Source organism: Trichosurus vulpecula, chromosome 8 (genome assembly GCF_011100635.1).
Source record: "Trichosurus vulpecula isolate mTriVul1 chromosome 8, mTriVul1.pri, whole genome shotgun sequence".
NCBI classification, from domain to species: Eukaryota; Metazoa; Chordata; class Mammalia; order Diprotodontia; family Phalangeridae; genus Trichosurus; species Trichosurus vulpecula.
The window spans coordinates 215,124,318-215,142,478 of record NC_050580.1 but is presented as its reverse complement, the minus strand read 5'-3'; the positions used below and the strand labels follow the sequence as shown (position 1 = coordinate 215,142,478).

At 36.4% G+C, this 18,161-nt stretch overlaps 1 protein-coding gene across 1 annotated transcript in view; it reads right to left on the bottom strand.

Annotated features, from left to right (window-relative positions):
- The window catches only part of LRRC9 (leucine rich repeat containing 9), a 188,794-nt gene that overhangs the window by 80,065 nt on the left and 90,568 nt on the right, over positions 1–18,161 (bottom strand). Inside the window, exon 17 of the mRNA XM_036735971.1 lies at positions 5,228–5,347. Within this exon, the coding sequence (XP_036591866.1) occupies positions 5,228–5,347 (120 nt within the window). The remainder of the gene's footprint in view (positions 1–5,227; positions 5,348–18,161) is intronic.

The following is an 18,161-nucleotide window of genomic DNA, read 5'->3' as shown; positions in this document are numbered from 1 at the left end:
CCACCTAATTTCTCTGGGCCTCAGTTTCCTCATCTGTAAAAAGGGAGGTAAAATAGATGACCCCTGAGGCTTTTTCCAGATTGAAATCCTTTGATCCTATGAATACATCAATTCAGACCAAACTAGGAAGAGACTCCAAATCATTCATGTTTCATTCATTCATGTTTCTGTTCAGCAGACTGAACTACTAGAAAAATATTTTATATCTTTTAAAAATAGAAATATTAAAGTACCCTCAGACAAGGCAGATATAATTTCCTACAACCTCAGAATCATCCACAGCTCCTCACTATCTCTCACTGCCCATATTCAAACTGTTGCCAGAGCCTCTTAATTTCCCCTTGACAACATCTCTCAAATATGCCCCTTCTCTCCTCTGACACTGCCACCACTCCAGTGCAAGCCCTCCTCACCTCATGCCTGGATTATTGTAATGATCTGCTGGTGGATCTGCCTGCTTAAAGTCTTTCCCCACTCCAATCCACCCTCCATTCTGCCATGTGATTTTCCTAAAGCACAAGTCCCATCATGTCATTCCGATACTCAATAAACTCCAGTGGTTCCCTATCACCTCCAGGATAAAATCTTCCGTTTGGTGTACAAAGCCCTTCACAAATTGGCCCATTTCTATCTTTCCAGTCTTCTTATACCTTACCCCACATACTCTGCAATTCAGTAACACTGGCCTCCTTCTGTTCCTTTCACACAACATCCCATCTCTGAGCCTCTTCCCTGGCTGTCCTCCAGACCACAAATTCTCTCTCTTCTCATCTTTACTTTCTGATTTCTCTGGCTTCCTTCCACTCACAGCTACATCCCAACTTCTACAAGGAGCCTTTCCTAATACTCCTTAGTGCTAATTTCTTCCATATGATGGTTGATCCAGTTTTTCTTGTATATATTTTGCCTAGATGTGGTTGTTGGGGGTTTTTCTATTGGAATGTGAGTTCCTCGATAGCAGGGGCTGTGTTTTGCTTTTCTTTGAATTCCCAGTGCTCAGCATAGTACATGGCACATAATAGGTGTTAATAAATGCTTGCTGGATACGAAAAGACAGATTCGGTACATTTTGCCTATTTTAGGATTTCAGATTCTAATCAACCAACAAGTATTTATTAAGCACTTACTATGTGCTTAAGTCACAGTGCTAGGTGTTGGGGAAAGAACTACTAAGAATGGAATAATTCCCATTCACAAGGAATTTCTATTCTTACAGGGGAGACAGCAAGAACATATATAAATACAGATAGCATAAAAATAAAGTGAATAAATAAAAATATATGCAAAGCAATAAAACAGAAGGTAGTGTTGGAGGGAGAGCACCAGTAGTGAGGGAATCAGGAAAGGCTTTATCAAGAAGGTGCTTTACCAGCACCTTCCCCCTCTCCCTTTTTTGCCATGTGGGCAGGAGCATACATAGGGCATGTACTTCATCTCCCTTCCTGGGAGCCTTCCAGTGGTGAGACTTCTATTATACAAAGGGCTCAAGCCTAGTTGGGCATGTAGGGAATTTCAGGTAGGCTCCCAGATTTGATTTTTTGGACTGTATTCCTCCCAAACAATCAGAGAGTGAACAGTACTGCATCTTTAGCCAGAATCCTGGGTTGTCACAGTCCCAAATTTCTCTTGGTCATCTATCTTTGCTGCTGGGGTCAAGGGCCTGGTGAACATAGTTTCTAGGAATCTTTGGAATAAGAATTAGTATACTTTGTAGACCTTCAGTGATAGGTAGAGTTAATGAAAAGGTTTATAAGAATGGGCCTGAATGAATGGCTTCCAAAAACAAGCCCTGAGGCCAGGCTCATCTCTGCCCATCTCCCCATGAAAAGGCTTCTTGGGCATCACATGGAAATCTGTCACACATGTATAGGTGGCTTTGGCAATGCCCACAGTATGACTGAATGACCTCTATTGCTTTCAGTTCCTCCAGATAACTTTGGGTATAGTGGTGTGTAAGAGTGGGGATAAGCATGAGGATTTATGAAAGTAGAATCTGTAATTTCAAAACAAGTATATACTGAGTGACTATGTGCATGAAATTGTTGAAGTAAAACTCATCAGGGCAGTAAAGCTATCCAATTGTCCTACTGGCACAGGGGTACTTAACTTGGAGTCTATGAACTTATTTTAAAAAAGTATTTTTATAACTGTATTTCAGTATTGTTTTTTCCTTTGTAACCCTATGCATTTTCTGTCAACTGTCCATGACACAAAAAACGCTAAGAACCTCTGGGCTAGAGGAAGACAACATCTGAATTACAGCTTTAAAATTCACTGAGGACATTCTGCCTACCTGCCAGGTGAGGTACTGTGGGGTCCGTAGGGAGAGACAAAATGGAAGGCAAATGAGCCTGCTGTCTGAAAGGATCTAGTTTAATGAGACTTCCTGGAAGAGGAGGTGGGGAGCCCCTAGAGTTGAGACAGGGGATGGATGGTGGGGGCCTCAAACAAAGGGGTAAGGGAGAAAGCCCCCCATCTTCATAAGTATTCACCATCACAATGCAGCCCTGATCAGAGGTTCAGGGAAGGCTGGCAACATGATTCAAGGAAATCACTGATCAGGGTCACTGAGGTGAAAAGAAAAGCTGAAGGGTGTTAGGCCTTTACAGATTAAGGTTTTAGTTGGGTGAAATTTTTACAGGTCCAGATATTGGATAACATTATGATGAACCCACAACCATAAGAACTATCAAGTTACCAGCTGCAGGACATTCTGTATTCCTCAGGGTTTTTCTATTGGCCTGTTGTGGCAGGAATGAATCATTTTCAATTACCCTTTTGGGAAAGAGGAAAGAGAAGGGGGTGCTACACATTACAGTACATATTTAACCATGAAAATTTCCCCACAAGGCATTAGCGGAGTTCCTTTGTGGAAGAGCTCTGTGGTCCTGGGCAAAACAGATAATTCTGTTGCCATGTCTGATGCTTGGCACTACTTTCCTTAAGATCTTTCCTCCTCTGAACTCTGCTAATTCTTGGAAGGGCATCACCATCCTTTCAGTCATTGGGTTTGTGACTCTCCTTACTCTCCCCATATAGTTGATCAGTTGTCCAGTCTTGTTAAGTCTGCCCAAGGGTCTGTCCTTAGCTCTCTTCACTTCTCTACTTTCACTTCTCTTTTATCAGGATTTAACTATCATCTCTATGCTGATGGCTCAAAGATCAGGCCCCAGACTCTTTCGTAAGCATTAGTCTTACGATACATTTCAAACTAAATGATCTGGAGACAACTCAAGCTCAAAATGTCCGAAACAGAACCCATCTTTATTTCCAGATCACCTCTGTTTCAAAGGCAGCACTACCCTTCCAGCACCTCAGTCTCACAATCTTAGCATTATCCACGACCCCACATTCTCTTACTGCGCATCAGTGTTGAGTCTTGACATTCCTACCTCCTTAACATCCCTCACTATCTGACCTACTCCACTTATACAATCATGACCTTAGTTCAGACCTTCATTTCCTCTCATCTAAACAATGACAATGGCTTGCTGTTTTCCCTGTCTCAAGTCTCTCCCCCTCCAGTCCACGTTCCACACAGCAGTGAAATTTTCCTCAAGTGTAGATCTAACCATGTCACTCTCCTATTCAATCGAGTCTAGTGGCACCATATTGTCTGTAGGATACAATATAAGCCCCGATTAGTTTTTAAAGCTCTTTTCAACCTGGTCCGATCTACCCTTCCAGCTGTATAAGGTGCTATCCCACTTCCTGTACCCTCAGCCAAACTAGCCTTCTTTCCATTCCTCATACCTGGCAGCCAATGCACCCCCCCATGTGCTGGACTGGACTCCTTTTCACCTCTGCCTCACAGATGCCCTTTCTTCCTTCAAGATGTAGTTCAAGAACCAAATTCTATAGGGAGACCTTCCTGATCCTCCAACTGCTAGTGTTCTGCCTCCCCAGGTACGACATATTTATTCTGAATTTAATCTGTATGTACTTACATATGTACATGTTGTCTCTCTTGTTTGAGTGTCAAGATCCTTGAAAGGAGGGATCTTTTCACTTTTTGTATTGGTATCTTCAGCATTCAGCATAGTGCTGGGAACATGGTAGGTGCATGTTAGTTCACTGACTGCTTGACAACCTCTCTTGCATTCATCATTTTTCCCCCTCCTACCACAACTAGCCTGGCTCAGTCCCTCATCATCTCTTGCCTGGATTACTGCAATAGCCTTTATTTGGGCTCCTTTCCTTCAGCCTCTCTCCTCTCCAATCCATCCTCCATACAGCCACCAAAATGACACTCTTAAAGGAACTATTTGAACGTGGCATCCCCCTACCTCCACTTTTTGATGAACTCCAGTGTCTCTTTTGTATGTCTAGGACGACACTCAACCTCCTCTTCCAGTCAAAATTACTCCCCAGTCACATAATCTATAGTTCAGCCAAACTGTACTTCTTGCTGCTCCTCATACAAAACATTTAATCTTCTGCCCCTGTCCTTTGGCACAAACTATCCTCCATCCCTGAATGCAGTGACTCTTCATTTCTACCTCTTCTTTGTATTTGAATCCCTAGTGCCTATCGCAGTGCCTGGAATAAAGTTAAATGATAATAAATATTTGTTGACCCAATTCCTACTTTGTTTTATAACTCTGCTTAAGCACCATTTATTACATGAAGTTTTTCACGATCTGCCCAGCTGCGAGTACCTTCCCTCAATTTTGAACCAAGCCTATGATAAGGAATGAAAAAATGAGAAACTAGAAGAAATATGGTTAAAGTAGAATAATACACCAATAAACACATATGTACAATCTCCATTCACTTGCTACTTCAGACCTTCATGTAGTCACTTGTAGATGATATCTCTGACAATATGAAGGAAAGTTAAGATGACCATGGGAAATCTAGATAGAAAAGACAAGACAGAAAAGAGGAAAGAATAGCAAAGAAACAAAAATAACATTAAAAGTCATAACAGAGATAATGGATGGGATATGACAAAGGGGGAAGAATGGAATGAGGAAATAGAAGGGACTTTGGAAGCCATGGACTCTAATTTCTTCATTTTGCAAAAGAGGATATAGAGATTAAGAAGTTAAGTGACTTACCTGAAGTAAAAAAGGCAGGATTTGACCTCAGGTATTCCCTACTCCAAGCTCAGCACTCTATTACTCTATTACAACTAGTTGCCAGAATCTTATTCATAATCTGGCTATTACGAAGGGATGAATTTATTTCATTTTAAGAAAGTAATATCAGAAAAATGATTTCTTACCAAATAGTACACATCATCTAAGCATGTAAATTCATTAAAGCTGATGATAAGTTTTTGGAGCCCTGTTAACTTGGAAAGATCCCTCAACTTATTCAAGCTGTTTCCATGTAGATTCAGACTCTAGAACAATAGTAAAAAGAAAAGTAAAATTAAATATATAATAAATTTATTATAGAAAGTTAAATATTATAAGAAATTTAGTTCTATTGAGAGAAATTTCTATGGAGATAATTTCTCCTATATTAATAACCAATTATCAAATTAAGATTGAGGTTTTTTTCTATTTTCTCATTCAGGGACCAGCCCTTGCAGGTCATTTAGTCAGTCTCTGAGGGATGCTATTGCTGGATGGAATTGCTGAAATCCTCTGGGTACATGCACTGAAATCTTGGGCAGGATCCCACCCAACTAGAAGACTTTACAGAGTCTAATCTAGGTGAATTCTTGCCCTTAGGAAGTTAGTCTATGCCCTTGCTGCCTCCCTATTGTAGTCTAGGGTAATCCAATTTATGAAGGAGAAAATCAACCAGAGTGATCTGGGTAGAGATGGATACCTTTGTCCAGATTGCTGGGGGCAGCTCAGTCACATGATCAAGCCATGTTCTGAGAAGGAGGAGCTAAAGACTTTTAGCCCACCTCCTCATTAATATAGCTACCCCCTCATTACTTGTTCACCAATCAGGGTTGATTTTCACCTGTCATGGTACCTCCTTTACCAAAGGTGTTTAAGCATGTGGTGATCTCCATCACTTTTGTCTTTGGTTATCAGGAGAGACCAATGATCATCAGTTTACTAATTATTAGCTAGCCTAATTAATAAATTATTAATTACCCAGAAACTTTCTCTCAAGACTTTCATTTGTCACACTTATACTACTTTAATCTTTTTTTAAATTAAAGACAACTTCTATAATATTAGAAAAATGGTAAAAAAAATTTGTATTGTAAAAATTAAGTATTGTTAAGTATTCAAAAATATTTATAGCAGCTATTTTTGTGGTGGCAAAGAACTGGAAATTGAAGTGATGCCCATCAATTGGGGAATGGATGAACAAGTTGTAGTATATGATTGTGATGGAATACTATTGTGCTGTAAGAAATGACAAGCAGGATAGTTTCAGAAAAGCCTGGGAAGACAAATAAACAGGTGCAAAGTGAAGTGAGAAGAACCAGGGGAACATTGTACACAGTAACAGCAATACTGTATGATGATCCACAGTGAATGACTTAGCTATTCTGATCCCAACAATGATCCAAGACAGTTCTGTAGGACTTATGATGAAAAATGCTATCCACCGCCACAGAAAGAACTGATGGAGTCTGAATGCAAATTGAAGCATAATTTTTTCATTTTTAAAATTTTTCTTGCCTTTTTTTGTAACATGGCTGATATGGCAATATATTTTGCATGATTTCATATGTATAACTGATATCCATATTTCTTGCCTTCACAATGGATGGGGGAAAGATAGGAGGGAGATAATTCAAAATTTGAAAAAATGTTGAATTGTTAAAAATAAACACATTTCTAAAAATATTAAATATTTTAATTATCAAACATTAAGTACTGTCAAAATTAAGAAGCTAATCATTTGAGATATATAATGGTATCTTACTTATAAATACTTAATACAATAATTTAAAATGTGAAAATAATTCAATAGGAAAACATGAAAGGACTGAATTCTCTTCCTGACCTATTCAATCTTCATTGAGTCTTTGATTCTTTTTTAAAAATTACTTTTTATTGTGAAGTTAACAAACATGTTAAGATAAGAATTAAGAATTAAATATTTCAGTATGAGGGAGTTAATCTTACAATGACCTACTCACAGAAACGGAGACAGGAAAGGAGATATTAATTAAGCTAACTGTAAAATGCTACAATGTCAGCAAGGTGATCCCTTTATGAAATGGGAATTAGTTTTCTGAATGAATCAAAAAGGGAAAAATAGGATTAAGCTTCAGGGTGAAATTTAGGAAGTAGTTCACTGAATCCAAAAGGAATATAGCTCCTGATAGGAGGGGCAGAAACAGCATGGATCTTGAGGAAGAGAAAATATAAGAAGTCACATGCATCTGAGAAAGCAAAAGTATAGGCAGAAACAATTATCATGATGAAAGGGGCTAGGATTGGGTCGTGGGCACCAATCTTGCATGAGGTATGCTAGGGAAGAAGCTGTGTCACTAAAACCATGGACTATAGACTCCAAGGTGATCATGCTCTATTACTTTCACCCTTGAAACTATTTATGGAAGCCAGAAGTTTATTTTTCTTTGAGCATGGGGAGAAATTTGTTTGCCTTTCTTTGTTTTAAATGTTTACTTTTTATTTATAAATAGTGGCAATTGCTAGCAATTACTATAGGGGTTTATACTTCTTAAGAATACAAGTGGGAAGAAGAAGCTAGGTGTAAAACATTCCCAGAGAAGAGAGAGATAGTTCTAAACATTGGGCTGTCTTGAGAGAAGCCCTGTCTTTAGCTTGGAGCTCAGAGCTAATAAAAAGATAAAAAGAATTATATAACTTTTGATTCTACTTCCTAGAGTAGAGGAGAGTTTTATGCTGGGAAAATGCAGATGGCAAAATAGTAGTAAGGTAAAGGGGTACTATCCCTTTTAACGCTGCTACACACAGAACAGAAAAGAGGATTTTTATATGAAATTGAACTTTAATTATGAAGTCAAACATTTAACGTGATAGATAAAAATTTGCTTTGCTTGAGCATGCCCCCTTCTGAACTTGCATCTACTCTCTTCCATGTATTTTAAAGAAAATACTCCATTCAGTTTTTTTTTTCTTTTCTTGCATCACTGCTCACTAACTCCACTCTCAATTTTTCCGCTCACTCTCAAATAGAAACCCTGTCTTATAACAATTATAGTGAGGCTAGCTACATTAACAGATTGGACATGTATTATTTCACAATGGACCTTTAGTCTCACATCTTAAACAAGATATGGTAATCATGCTTCAAAATCAGTCTTTTGTAATCATGATTGATCACTGATCTTCAGTCTTAAATTCAGTGTTCTAAGGCTTTCAAAATTTTTTCCCCGCTTTTACATTATTGTAGTTATTGCATAAATTGTTCTGCTCTGGTTTTCTTTACTTCATGCTGAATCAGTTCATATCAGTCTTCCCAGGTTTCTTTGGATCTATCCCTTTAATTCTTATGGTAGAATAATATTTCATTATATTCTTATATCAAAATTGTTCAGTCATTTCCCAATGGACAAGGATCCATTATGTTTCTAGGCCTTTCTTGGAAGCAAAAAGTCCTGTTCTGGATCATTTTGCACACATGGGTTCTTTCTGCTGACTTGGACCTCTTTGAGGTATACGCCTAGTAAGGGTGTGACTAGGCCAAAGATATGTGCAATTTAGTGAATCTTTCCGTATAGTTCCAAATTGATTTTAAAAATTGCTAGACCAATTCACAGCTTCACCAGCATGCATTAATATGCATCTACACTCATAGCCCCTCCAACAATTGCAATTTTCCTTTTCTGTGATCTTTGTTCATCTGATGAGCATGAGGTGGGTTCTCAAAGTTATTTTAGTTTTTATTTCCTTCATTATTAGTGTTTTGGTGCATTTTTATATAGCTGATAGCTTGTATATCTTCTTGCGAAAACTCCTTCATATTCATTATCATTTTCTACTGTTCAATGTCTCCTATTCTTATAAATTTGTATTTATCTATCACGTATATTGAATGTCAGATCTTAATCTGATTTAAAAAATTTTTAAATGTGTGTTGCATTTTGTCAAAAGCCCTTTCTAAATTTATTATTATGATCATGTAACTTTTAGTATTTTTGTCATTAGTATGGTTTTATGTTTATAACTTTCCTAATGTGGAACAATCTCTACATTTCTGGTATAAATCCATAGTGCATAATTTTTAAAAATATGTCACTGTAACCTCTTTGCTAATACCATGTTCAACATTTTTTGCATTAATATTCATTAAATAATAATCTAAAGTTTTCTTTCTCTGCTATAGCTTTCCCTGGTAGGAATCAGAACCATATTTGATGCGCTAAATTTAGTAGGAGTATGATGTGGTAAATGGAATATCTATATAATATTTTTGCTTTTCTGTATTTCTTTTGAGGTGTTTATGTACTAGAACATGGTTGATGCACAGCCAAGAAATATATATAACCCCTTTCAGTTTCTATTCATTACTTATCAGAAATATATCCTATGTAACTCCTTACAATTCTGTTTAGGTCCTTTACTTCTTTCTTGTTTATCTTTAGCTTTATCTGGGTCTGGAAGGGATATACTGAGGTATCCAACTACTTTAGTTATACTGTGTATTTCTCTCAAGAATTTGATTAGCCTTTTCTTTATTTAAATGTTTTAACCATTTGTTATACCTGACACCAATAAAGAATTAGATTTATCCTCTGATAACCCTTTGTAGCGCTCTATCTACTATGTCACTTAGCTGGGTCCAGGCCCATCTCTATCTCTGCTTTGTCTCCTGCTGTGACTCTCTAAATAGTACCTTTCTGGAGCCTTATTCTCCTTGCTTAGTTATCTGTTGGGAATTGGCTTTGTTCCTTGCTATAGCTCCAAGGGGCTAGATCTGAGATCCCACTAAATTCAGGCCCCATTTACTAGATTATGCTGGTTTCATGTCCCCTTGAAAACCTCTGATGACATCACCAGGTAGCTTTTGGCTGTGATTTTGTGAAGTCTTGGATTAGAAGGAGCTTACTAAAGGTTTAATTTTCATTTCACGAAATAATTGCTTCATTCATTTGGTGCTTTTTAAAAAATCTTTGCTGGTTAGTTTCTCAGGAAAGCTAGGCTGGGCTGAAAGCTTTTGTGTTGCCATTGTGCCAGAAGTGCTGAGGTATTAATTATTCTGTGCCTGCTAGCTGTAGTGATGGGACCTTTTGCTTACTGAGCTAAAAATTATATTTGGATAGGTGGGAAGGAAATGAGAATTGATATGTGTCAGGAAGAGTGCTAGTGATTTGCAAATATGATCTCATTTGATCCTCACAACAAGCCTGGGAAGTAAGAGCTGTGAATACTAATATTCATTTTACATTTGAGGAAACTGAGGCAGACTAAGGTTCCGTGACTTGCTCAGTGTTGTACAGTAAGTGTCTGAGACAGGATTTGAGCTCGGGTCCACCTGATTCCAGATCCCACAGTTTGGGCACTGCATACCACCTTAGGGAATTTTTTCCCATAGTTTTGAATCATTATTCCCTGTGGCTCACAATAACCACGTTTCTAAAGTTATAGTTTTCTAGTCTTAGGTCCTATTGGAGTCTGACAGGTGCTAAATAGTTAAATTATTTACCTTACATAAAATAATATACAACTATAATAATAGTTACATATTTTCAAAGAGGGAGAAACCTTATATATGTATGTATAGCACTTTATGAACTTTAAAGAGCTGAAAAATGAGAGCTCTGATAGAAGACTTCTGGGAGCCAAGATGGTGGAGTAAGCAGTAAATTGCTCTCATTCTCCCTTTTTGACCTCTAAAAAAACCCAGAAAATAGTGCCCCAGGAAAAATCCTGGAACAATGGAGACAATTCTTAGACGAAATTTTATATCTCTAAATGATTACATTAATAAAATAGAGAAAGGGGAGATCAATAAATTGGGCATGTAACTAAAAAAGCTAGAAAAAGAACAAAGTAAAAATCCCCAATTAAATACCAAATTAGAAATTCCAAAAATCAAAGGAAAGACTAATAAAACTGAAATTAAGAACACTATCGAACTAATAAACAAAACTAATAGCTGGTATTATGAAAAATCAATAAAATAGATAAACTTTTGGTTAGTTTGATTAAAAGAAAAGAAAAAAGAAAACCAAAGTATCAGTATCAAAAATGAAAAGGGTGAATTCAACACCAATGAAGAGTAAATTAAAACAATAATTAGGAATTATTTTGCCCAACTGTATGCCCATAAATTTGAGAATCTTAATGAAATAGATGAATATTTAAAAAAATATAAGTTGCCCAGATTAACAGAAGAAGTAAAATACTTAAATAATGCCATCTCAGAAAAAGAAACTGAACAAACTCCCTAGTAAAAAATCTCCAGGGCCAGAGGGATTCACAAGTGAATTCTATCAAACATTTAAAGAAAAATTAATTCCAATAGTATATAGACTATTTGGGAAAATAAGCAAAGAAGGAGTCCTACCAAATTCTTTTCATGATACAAAAATGGTACTTATACCTAAACCAGGAAGAGTCAAAACAGAGAAAGAAAATTATAGACCAATTTCCCTAATGAATATAGATGCAAAGATTTTAAATAAAATATTAGCAAAAAGATTATAGCAACTTATCATGAGAATAATAGCTTATGACCAGGTAGGATTAATTCCAAGAATGCAGGGCTGGTTCAATATTAGGCAAACTATCGGTAAAACTGATCATATCAACAACAAAACTAACAGAAACCATACGATTATCTCAATAGATGCAAATAAAAGCTTTTAGCAAAATACAACACCCATTCCTATTAAAAACACTAGAGGGCATAGGAATAAATGGAGTTTTCCTTAAAATTATAAACAGCATCTACCTAAAACCATCAGCAAGTATTATATGTAATGAGGATAAGTTAGAAGCATTTACAGCAAGACTGGGGGGTGAAACAAGGATGTCTATTATCACCACTGTTATTCAATATGGTACTAGAAATATTAGTTTTAGCAATGAGAAGAAATAAAATAATAAATAATAAAAATGACAATCCTACCTAAATTAATTTACTTATTCAATGCCATACCAATCAAACTACTAAAAATATTTTATCGAGCTAGAAAAAGTAATAACAAAATTCACCTGGAAAAATAAAAGGTCCAGAATATTAAGGGAATTAATGAAAAGAAATGCTAGGGAAGGTAGCCTAGCCATACCAAATCTTAAACTGTATTATAAAGCAGCAATCATCAAAACTACTTGGTACTGGCTAAGAAACAGAGTGGTGGATCAGTGGAATAGATTAGGTATATAAGACACAGCAGTCAATGACTACAGTAATCTACTCTTTGATAAACCTAAAGACTCCAGCTTCTGGGATAAGAACTCACTACTTGACAAAAATGCTGGGAAAACTGGAAAATAGTATTGAAGAAAATGGGCACAGACCAATATCTTATACCATATACCAAAATAAAGCCAAAACTGGTACACAATTTAGATACAAAGGCTGTTACTACAAGCAAACTGGGAGAGCAAGGAATAGTTTACCTGTGAGATTTATGGAGAATGGAAGAACTTATGACCAAACAAAAGATGGAGAGCATTATAAAATGCAAAATGGATAATTTTGATTACATTAAATTGAAAAGATTTTGTACAAACAAAGCCAATGCAACCAAGATTAGGAGGGAAGCAGAAAACTGGGAAAGAATTTTACAACCAGTGTCTCTGATAAAGGTCTCATTTCTAAAATATATAGAGAACTGAGTCAAGTTTATAAGAATAAAAGTCATTCCCCAATTAATAAATAGTCAAAGGATATGAATAGGCAGTTTTCAGAGGAAGAAATAAAAGCTATCGATGGTCTTATGAAAAAATGCTCTAAATCACTATTGATTAGAGAAACACAAATTAAAACAACTCTGAGGTACCACATGACACCTACCAGATTGGCTAACATGACAAAACAGGAAAATTATAAATACTGGAGATGTGGGAAAACTGGAACACTAATGCATTGTTGGTTGAGTTGTGAACTAATCCAATCATTTTGGAGAGCAATTTGGAACTATACCCAAAGGGTTATAAAAATTTGCATACCCTTGGACCCAGCAACACCACTTCCAGGTCTATATCCCAAAGAGATCATACAAATGGGAAATGGATCCACATGTACAAAAATATTTATAGCAGCTCTTTTTGTGGTGGCCAAGACCTAAAAATTGAGGGGATGCCCATCAATTGCGGAATGGCTGAACAAGTTGTGGTATATGAATGTAATATGCTAAAAGAAATGGTGAGCAGGTAGACTTCAGAAAAACCTGGAAAGACTTACATGAACTAATGCTGAGTGAGGGGAGCAGAACCAGGACAACACTGTATATAGTTATAGAAAGATTGCATGGTGACTAACTTTGATAGACTTGGCTCTTCTCAGCAATGCAAGTTTCTAAGACAACTCTGTAGCCAGAATGGACTTTGTTTTCTTTGAATGACTCAGCTCGCCTCGTTGAGCTTCCCTGGATGCTGGGGCTTGCTCTTCCGGGGCAGGACCAGAGCTTCCTGTGTGATGAGTCGTGGCGCTGGCTGAGGGGAGGTGTGTTAACGTGGTCTACGCTGGGGGAGGGGCCAAGTCAAGAACCAATCGGCCCTGGTCGTTCAGGCGGCGCTTGATGATGTCAAAAACTCTATAAGAGGGGAGAGGACAGCTTGAAGATCCTCCTTTCCTTTTCCGGTTGGAGCCAGAGACACCTACAGCCGAAGCTGAGCTGCCGGTAGCAGAGCTGACTAGAGGCTAGTGGGTAATCTTCTTACCGTAGAGGGGAAGCATGTATACGATTTTGCCTTATACCATCTCGCTTCTCTGTGGCCTCCTAGTTACTCTTATAAGGCGGACTTATTGGGCCTGGAAGCTTTTGATGAAAATATCAAAATGGGGACGCTGGTTTGTGGGCTTGTTATTGTGGAGTGTAAATACATGCTTTAGTTCTCCTGCCTTCTGCCTAGAGAATTCCTTATATCCTGCGGTTCCGGACCTTTTAGGCACATATGAGATTCTCTTTGAAATCATAAATTCTGCCTTCCTAATATAAACTCCAAAAGCCTCATGATGGAAAATGCTATCGACGTCCTGAGAAAGAATTATGTAGACTGAATGCAGATTGAAGCATACTATTTTCTCTCTCTCTTTTTTATTTTGTTTTGTTTCTTCTTTCTTGTGGTTCATTCCATTGGTTATAATTCTTCTTTACAACATGACTAATGTGAAAATTTTTAATATGAATGTATATGTAGAAACTATTTCAGATTGCTTGTTGTCTTGGTGAGGGGCTAAGGAAGGGAGGGGGAGAAAATTTAAAATTCAGAAGCTTATGAAACTGAATGTCGTAAACTAAAAATAAACAAAGAAAGAAAGAAAAGAAAGAAGAGAGGCAAATTATCAGTATCAAAAATAGAGAGGGTTAATTTACACCAATGAAGAGGAAATTAAAACAATAATTAGGAGCTAGTTTGACCAACTGGATGCCAATAAATATGACAATCTTAGTGAAATGGATGAATATTTACAAAAATATAAATAGTCTAGATTAACAGAAGAGGAAATGAAATACTTAACCCCATTTCAGAAAAAGAAATTGAACAAGCCATCAATGAACTCTCTAAAAATCTCTGGGGCCACATGGATTTACAAGTAAATTCTACTAAACATTTAATGAACAATTAATTCCAAAACCACATGAACTATTTGGAAAAATAGGTGAAGAAGAAGTCCTACCAAATTCTAGGAAAACTATCAGCATAATTGACTATATCAACAACAAAAACAGCAAAAATAATATGATTATATCAATAGATATAGAAAAAGCTTTTGACAAAACATAACACCCATTACTATTAAAAACGTTAGAGGGCATAGGAATAAATGGAGTTTTCCTTAAAATGATAAGTAGCATCTATCTAAAATCATCAACAACCATTATATGTAATGGGGATAAGGTAGAAGCATTTCCAATAAGATCAGAGGTGAAACAAGGATGTCCATTATCACCACTGTTATTCAATATGGTGATAGAAATGTTAGCTTTGGCAATAAGGGAAGAAAAAGAAATCAAAGGAATTAGAATAGGCAAAGAAGAAACAAAGGTATCACTCTTTGCAGATACTATGATGGCATACTTAGAGAATCCTAGAGAATCAAGTAAAAAACTACCTGAAATAATAAACAACTTTAGCAAAGTTGCAGGAATAAAATAAACCCACATAAATCATCAGCATTTCTATATATTACTAACAAAGCCCAGCAGCCAGAGACAGAAAGAGAAATTCCATTTAAAGTAACTGTAGACAATATAAAATATTGGGGAATCTACCTGCCAAGAGAAACTCAGGAACTATATGAACACAATTACAAAACACTTTTCACACAAGTAAAATCAGATCTAAATAACTAGAAAAACATCAGTTGCTTATGGGTAGGCTGAGCTGATAATAAAAACGACAATGCTACCTAAATTAATTTACTTATTTAATGCCATACGAATCAAATTACCAAAAATTATTTTGTAGAACTAGAAAAAATAATAATAAAATTCATCTGGAAGAGCCAAAGGTCCAGAATATCAAGGGAATTAATGAAAAGAAATAAAAGGGAAGGTGGTCTAGCTGTTCCAGATCTAAAATTGTATTATAAAGCAGCAATCATCAAAACTGCTTGGTACTGGCTAAGAAATAGAGTGGTGAATTAGTGGAATAGGTTAGGTATACAAGACACAGTAGCCAATGACTATAGTAATCTACTTTTTGATAAACCCAAAGACTCCAGCTTCTGGGATAAGAACTCACTATTTGACAAAAACTGCTGGGAAAACTAGGTACATGATTTAAACATAAAGGGTGATACCATAAAAAATTAGGAGAATGTGGAATAGTTTACCTGTCTGATTTATGGAGAAGGGAAAAATTCATTACCAAACAAGAGAGAGAACATTATGAAACGCAAAATGGATAATTTTGATTACATTAAATTGAAAAGATTTTGCACAAACGAAGCCAATGCAACCAAGATTAGAAAGGAAGCAGAAAGCTGGGAAATGATAAAGGCCTCATTTCAAACATACATAGAGAACTGAGTCTAATTTATAAGAATACTAGTCATTCCCCAATTGATAAATGGTCAAAGGATATGAACAGGCAGTTTTCAGATGAAGAAATTAAATCTATAGTCATGTGAAAAACACTCTAAATCACTATTGATTAGAGAAACACAAATTAAAACAACTCTGAGGTACCACATGACACCTATCAGATTGGCTAACATGAAAAAATGGGAAAATTATAAAATGTTGAAGAACATGTGGGATAATTGGAACACTAATGCATTGTTGGTAGAGTTACGAATTGATCCAACCATTCTGGATAGCAATTTGGAATTATGCCCAAAGGGCTACAAAACTGTGCATACCCTTTGATCCAGCAACACCACTTCTAGGTCTATATCCCAAAGAGATCATACAAATGGGAAAAGGACCCACATGTACAAAAATATTTATAGCAGCTCTTTTTGTGGTAGCCAAGAATTGGAAATTGAGGGGACGCCCATCAACTGGGGAACGGCTGAACAAGCTGTAGTATATGAATGTAATGGAATACTAGTGTTCCATAAGAAATGGTGAGCAGGTAGACTTCAGAAAAACCTGGAAAAACTTGCATGAACTGATGTTAAGTGAAGTGAGCATAACCAAGAAAACATTGTACTCAGTAACAGCAACATTGTGTGATGACCAAATGTTTATAGACTTAGCTCTTCTCAGCAATGCAATGGAACTAAGACAATTCCAAAAGACTCATGATGGAAAATGCTATCTACATCCAGAGAAAGAATTATAGAGTCTGAATGCAGATCAAAGCATACTATTTTCTTTCTTTTTTAAAATTTTGTTTTTTTCTTTCTCATGATTTTTCCCTTTGGTTCTAATTCTTCTTTACATGACTAATGTGGAAATATATTTAACATGATTGTATATGTATAGCCTATATCAGATTGCATGCCATCTTGGGGAGAGGGAAGGGAAAGAGGGGGAGAAAATGTAAAACTCAAAATCTTATAAAAGTGAATGCTGAAAACTAAGAATCAATAAATAAATATATATAAAAAAGAAGAGAGTAGAAAGGTAATGGTAGAAATGGTAAGTGCAAAAGGGAATCACAAAACAATAAAACTCCTCTTTTCTTCACACACAACCAAAGGAGTTCTGAGGGTATTAAGAATCATGTTTTTAGACTGTCTAGAAACATTAATGTTGATACCCTAAATTTGAGATCTTTGCCCATTGACCTATATAAGCAGACATAGTATTGGAGGAATAAAACTCATTATTAATCTTGACCTTATTATATCTGAAACCATAAAAAAAGAAAGTTGAAGCTACATGGAAGGACAGTTCACAGGTTCTTCTTGTAGAAGAAAATAAAGGATTTGGTGAAGCTGGCTTTACTGTTATGCCTAATAGTATTTAGAAAAATAAAATTATTCATTGGGATGCCTGGTCATGTTGTATAGCAGTGCTTGTGATGAGCATCTGTAAAAGGACAATTGTAAGACAACTGAGGCTTATATGTATATTTTGCAGGAGACAAAGAAGCAGAGAAATTTTGTGAAAGAGAGAATAATAGGATTTTAGGATTTCGAGCCAGAAGGCACCTCAGAGATTATCCATCTAATCTCTTATTTTATTAGTCACTGGATCACAGATTTAGAGCTGAAAGTGACCTTTGCAGTAATTTTATCCACCTCTCTTTTTACAGAAGATGAAACAGAGGGCTAGAGATTTAGGTAACTGTCTGCCAAGATCACATGAGTATTACCTTGGGAGTCAGCATTTGAAAAAAGTCCTCAGGCTCCCTCCCTGTCAGTTTCTCCTTTCACTGTCTCCCAGTGTGCTCCAAATGAAATCAGCACGTAGTCTACCCACTACTGACTTGAGTGTGAAAATGAGCAGGGAAAGACGGCAAAAAATAAGCAGGAAAACATAGCTCTGGAGTGAGAGTTTCTAAGAAGGAATTAAGGTTGTACATATTAATAATCAAGGATTCAAGAAAAATAATTCAGCTTGCAATTTTTTAAATCAACAGAAAAAGGTCACAGGCACAGTACAAACTTAGGTGTGGAAAAGGGAAGATTTTAAGACTCATCTATCCCAACTCTAACTTACCTCCTTGAAAAGTTGGGAA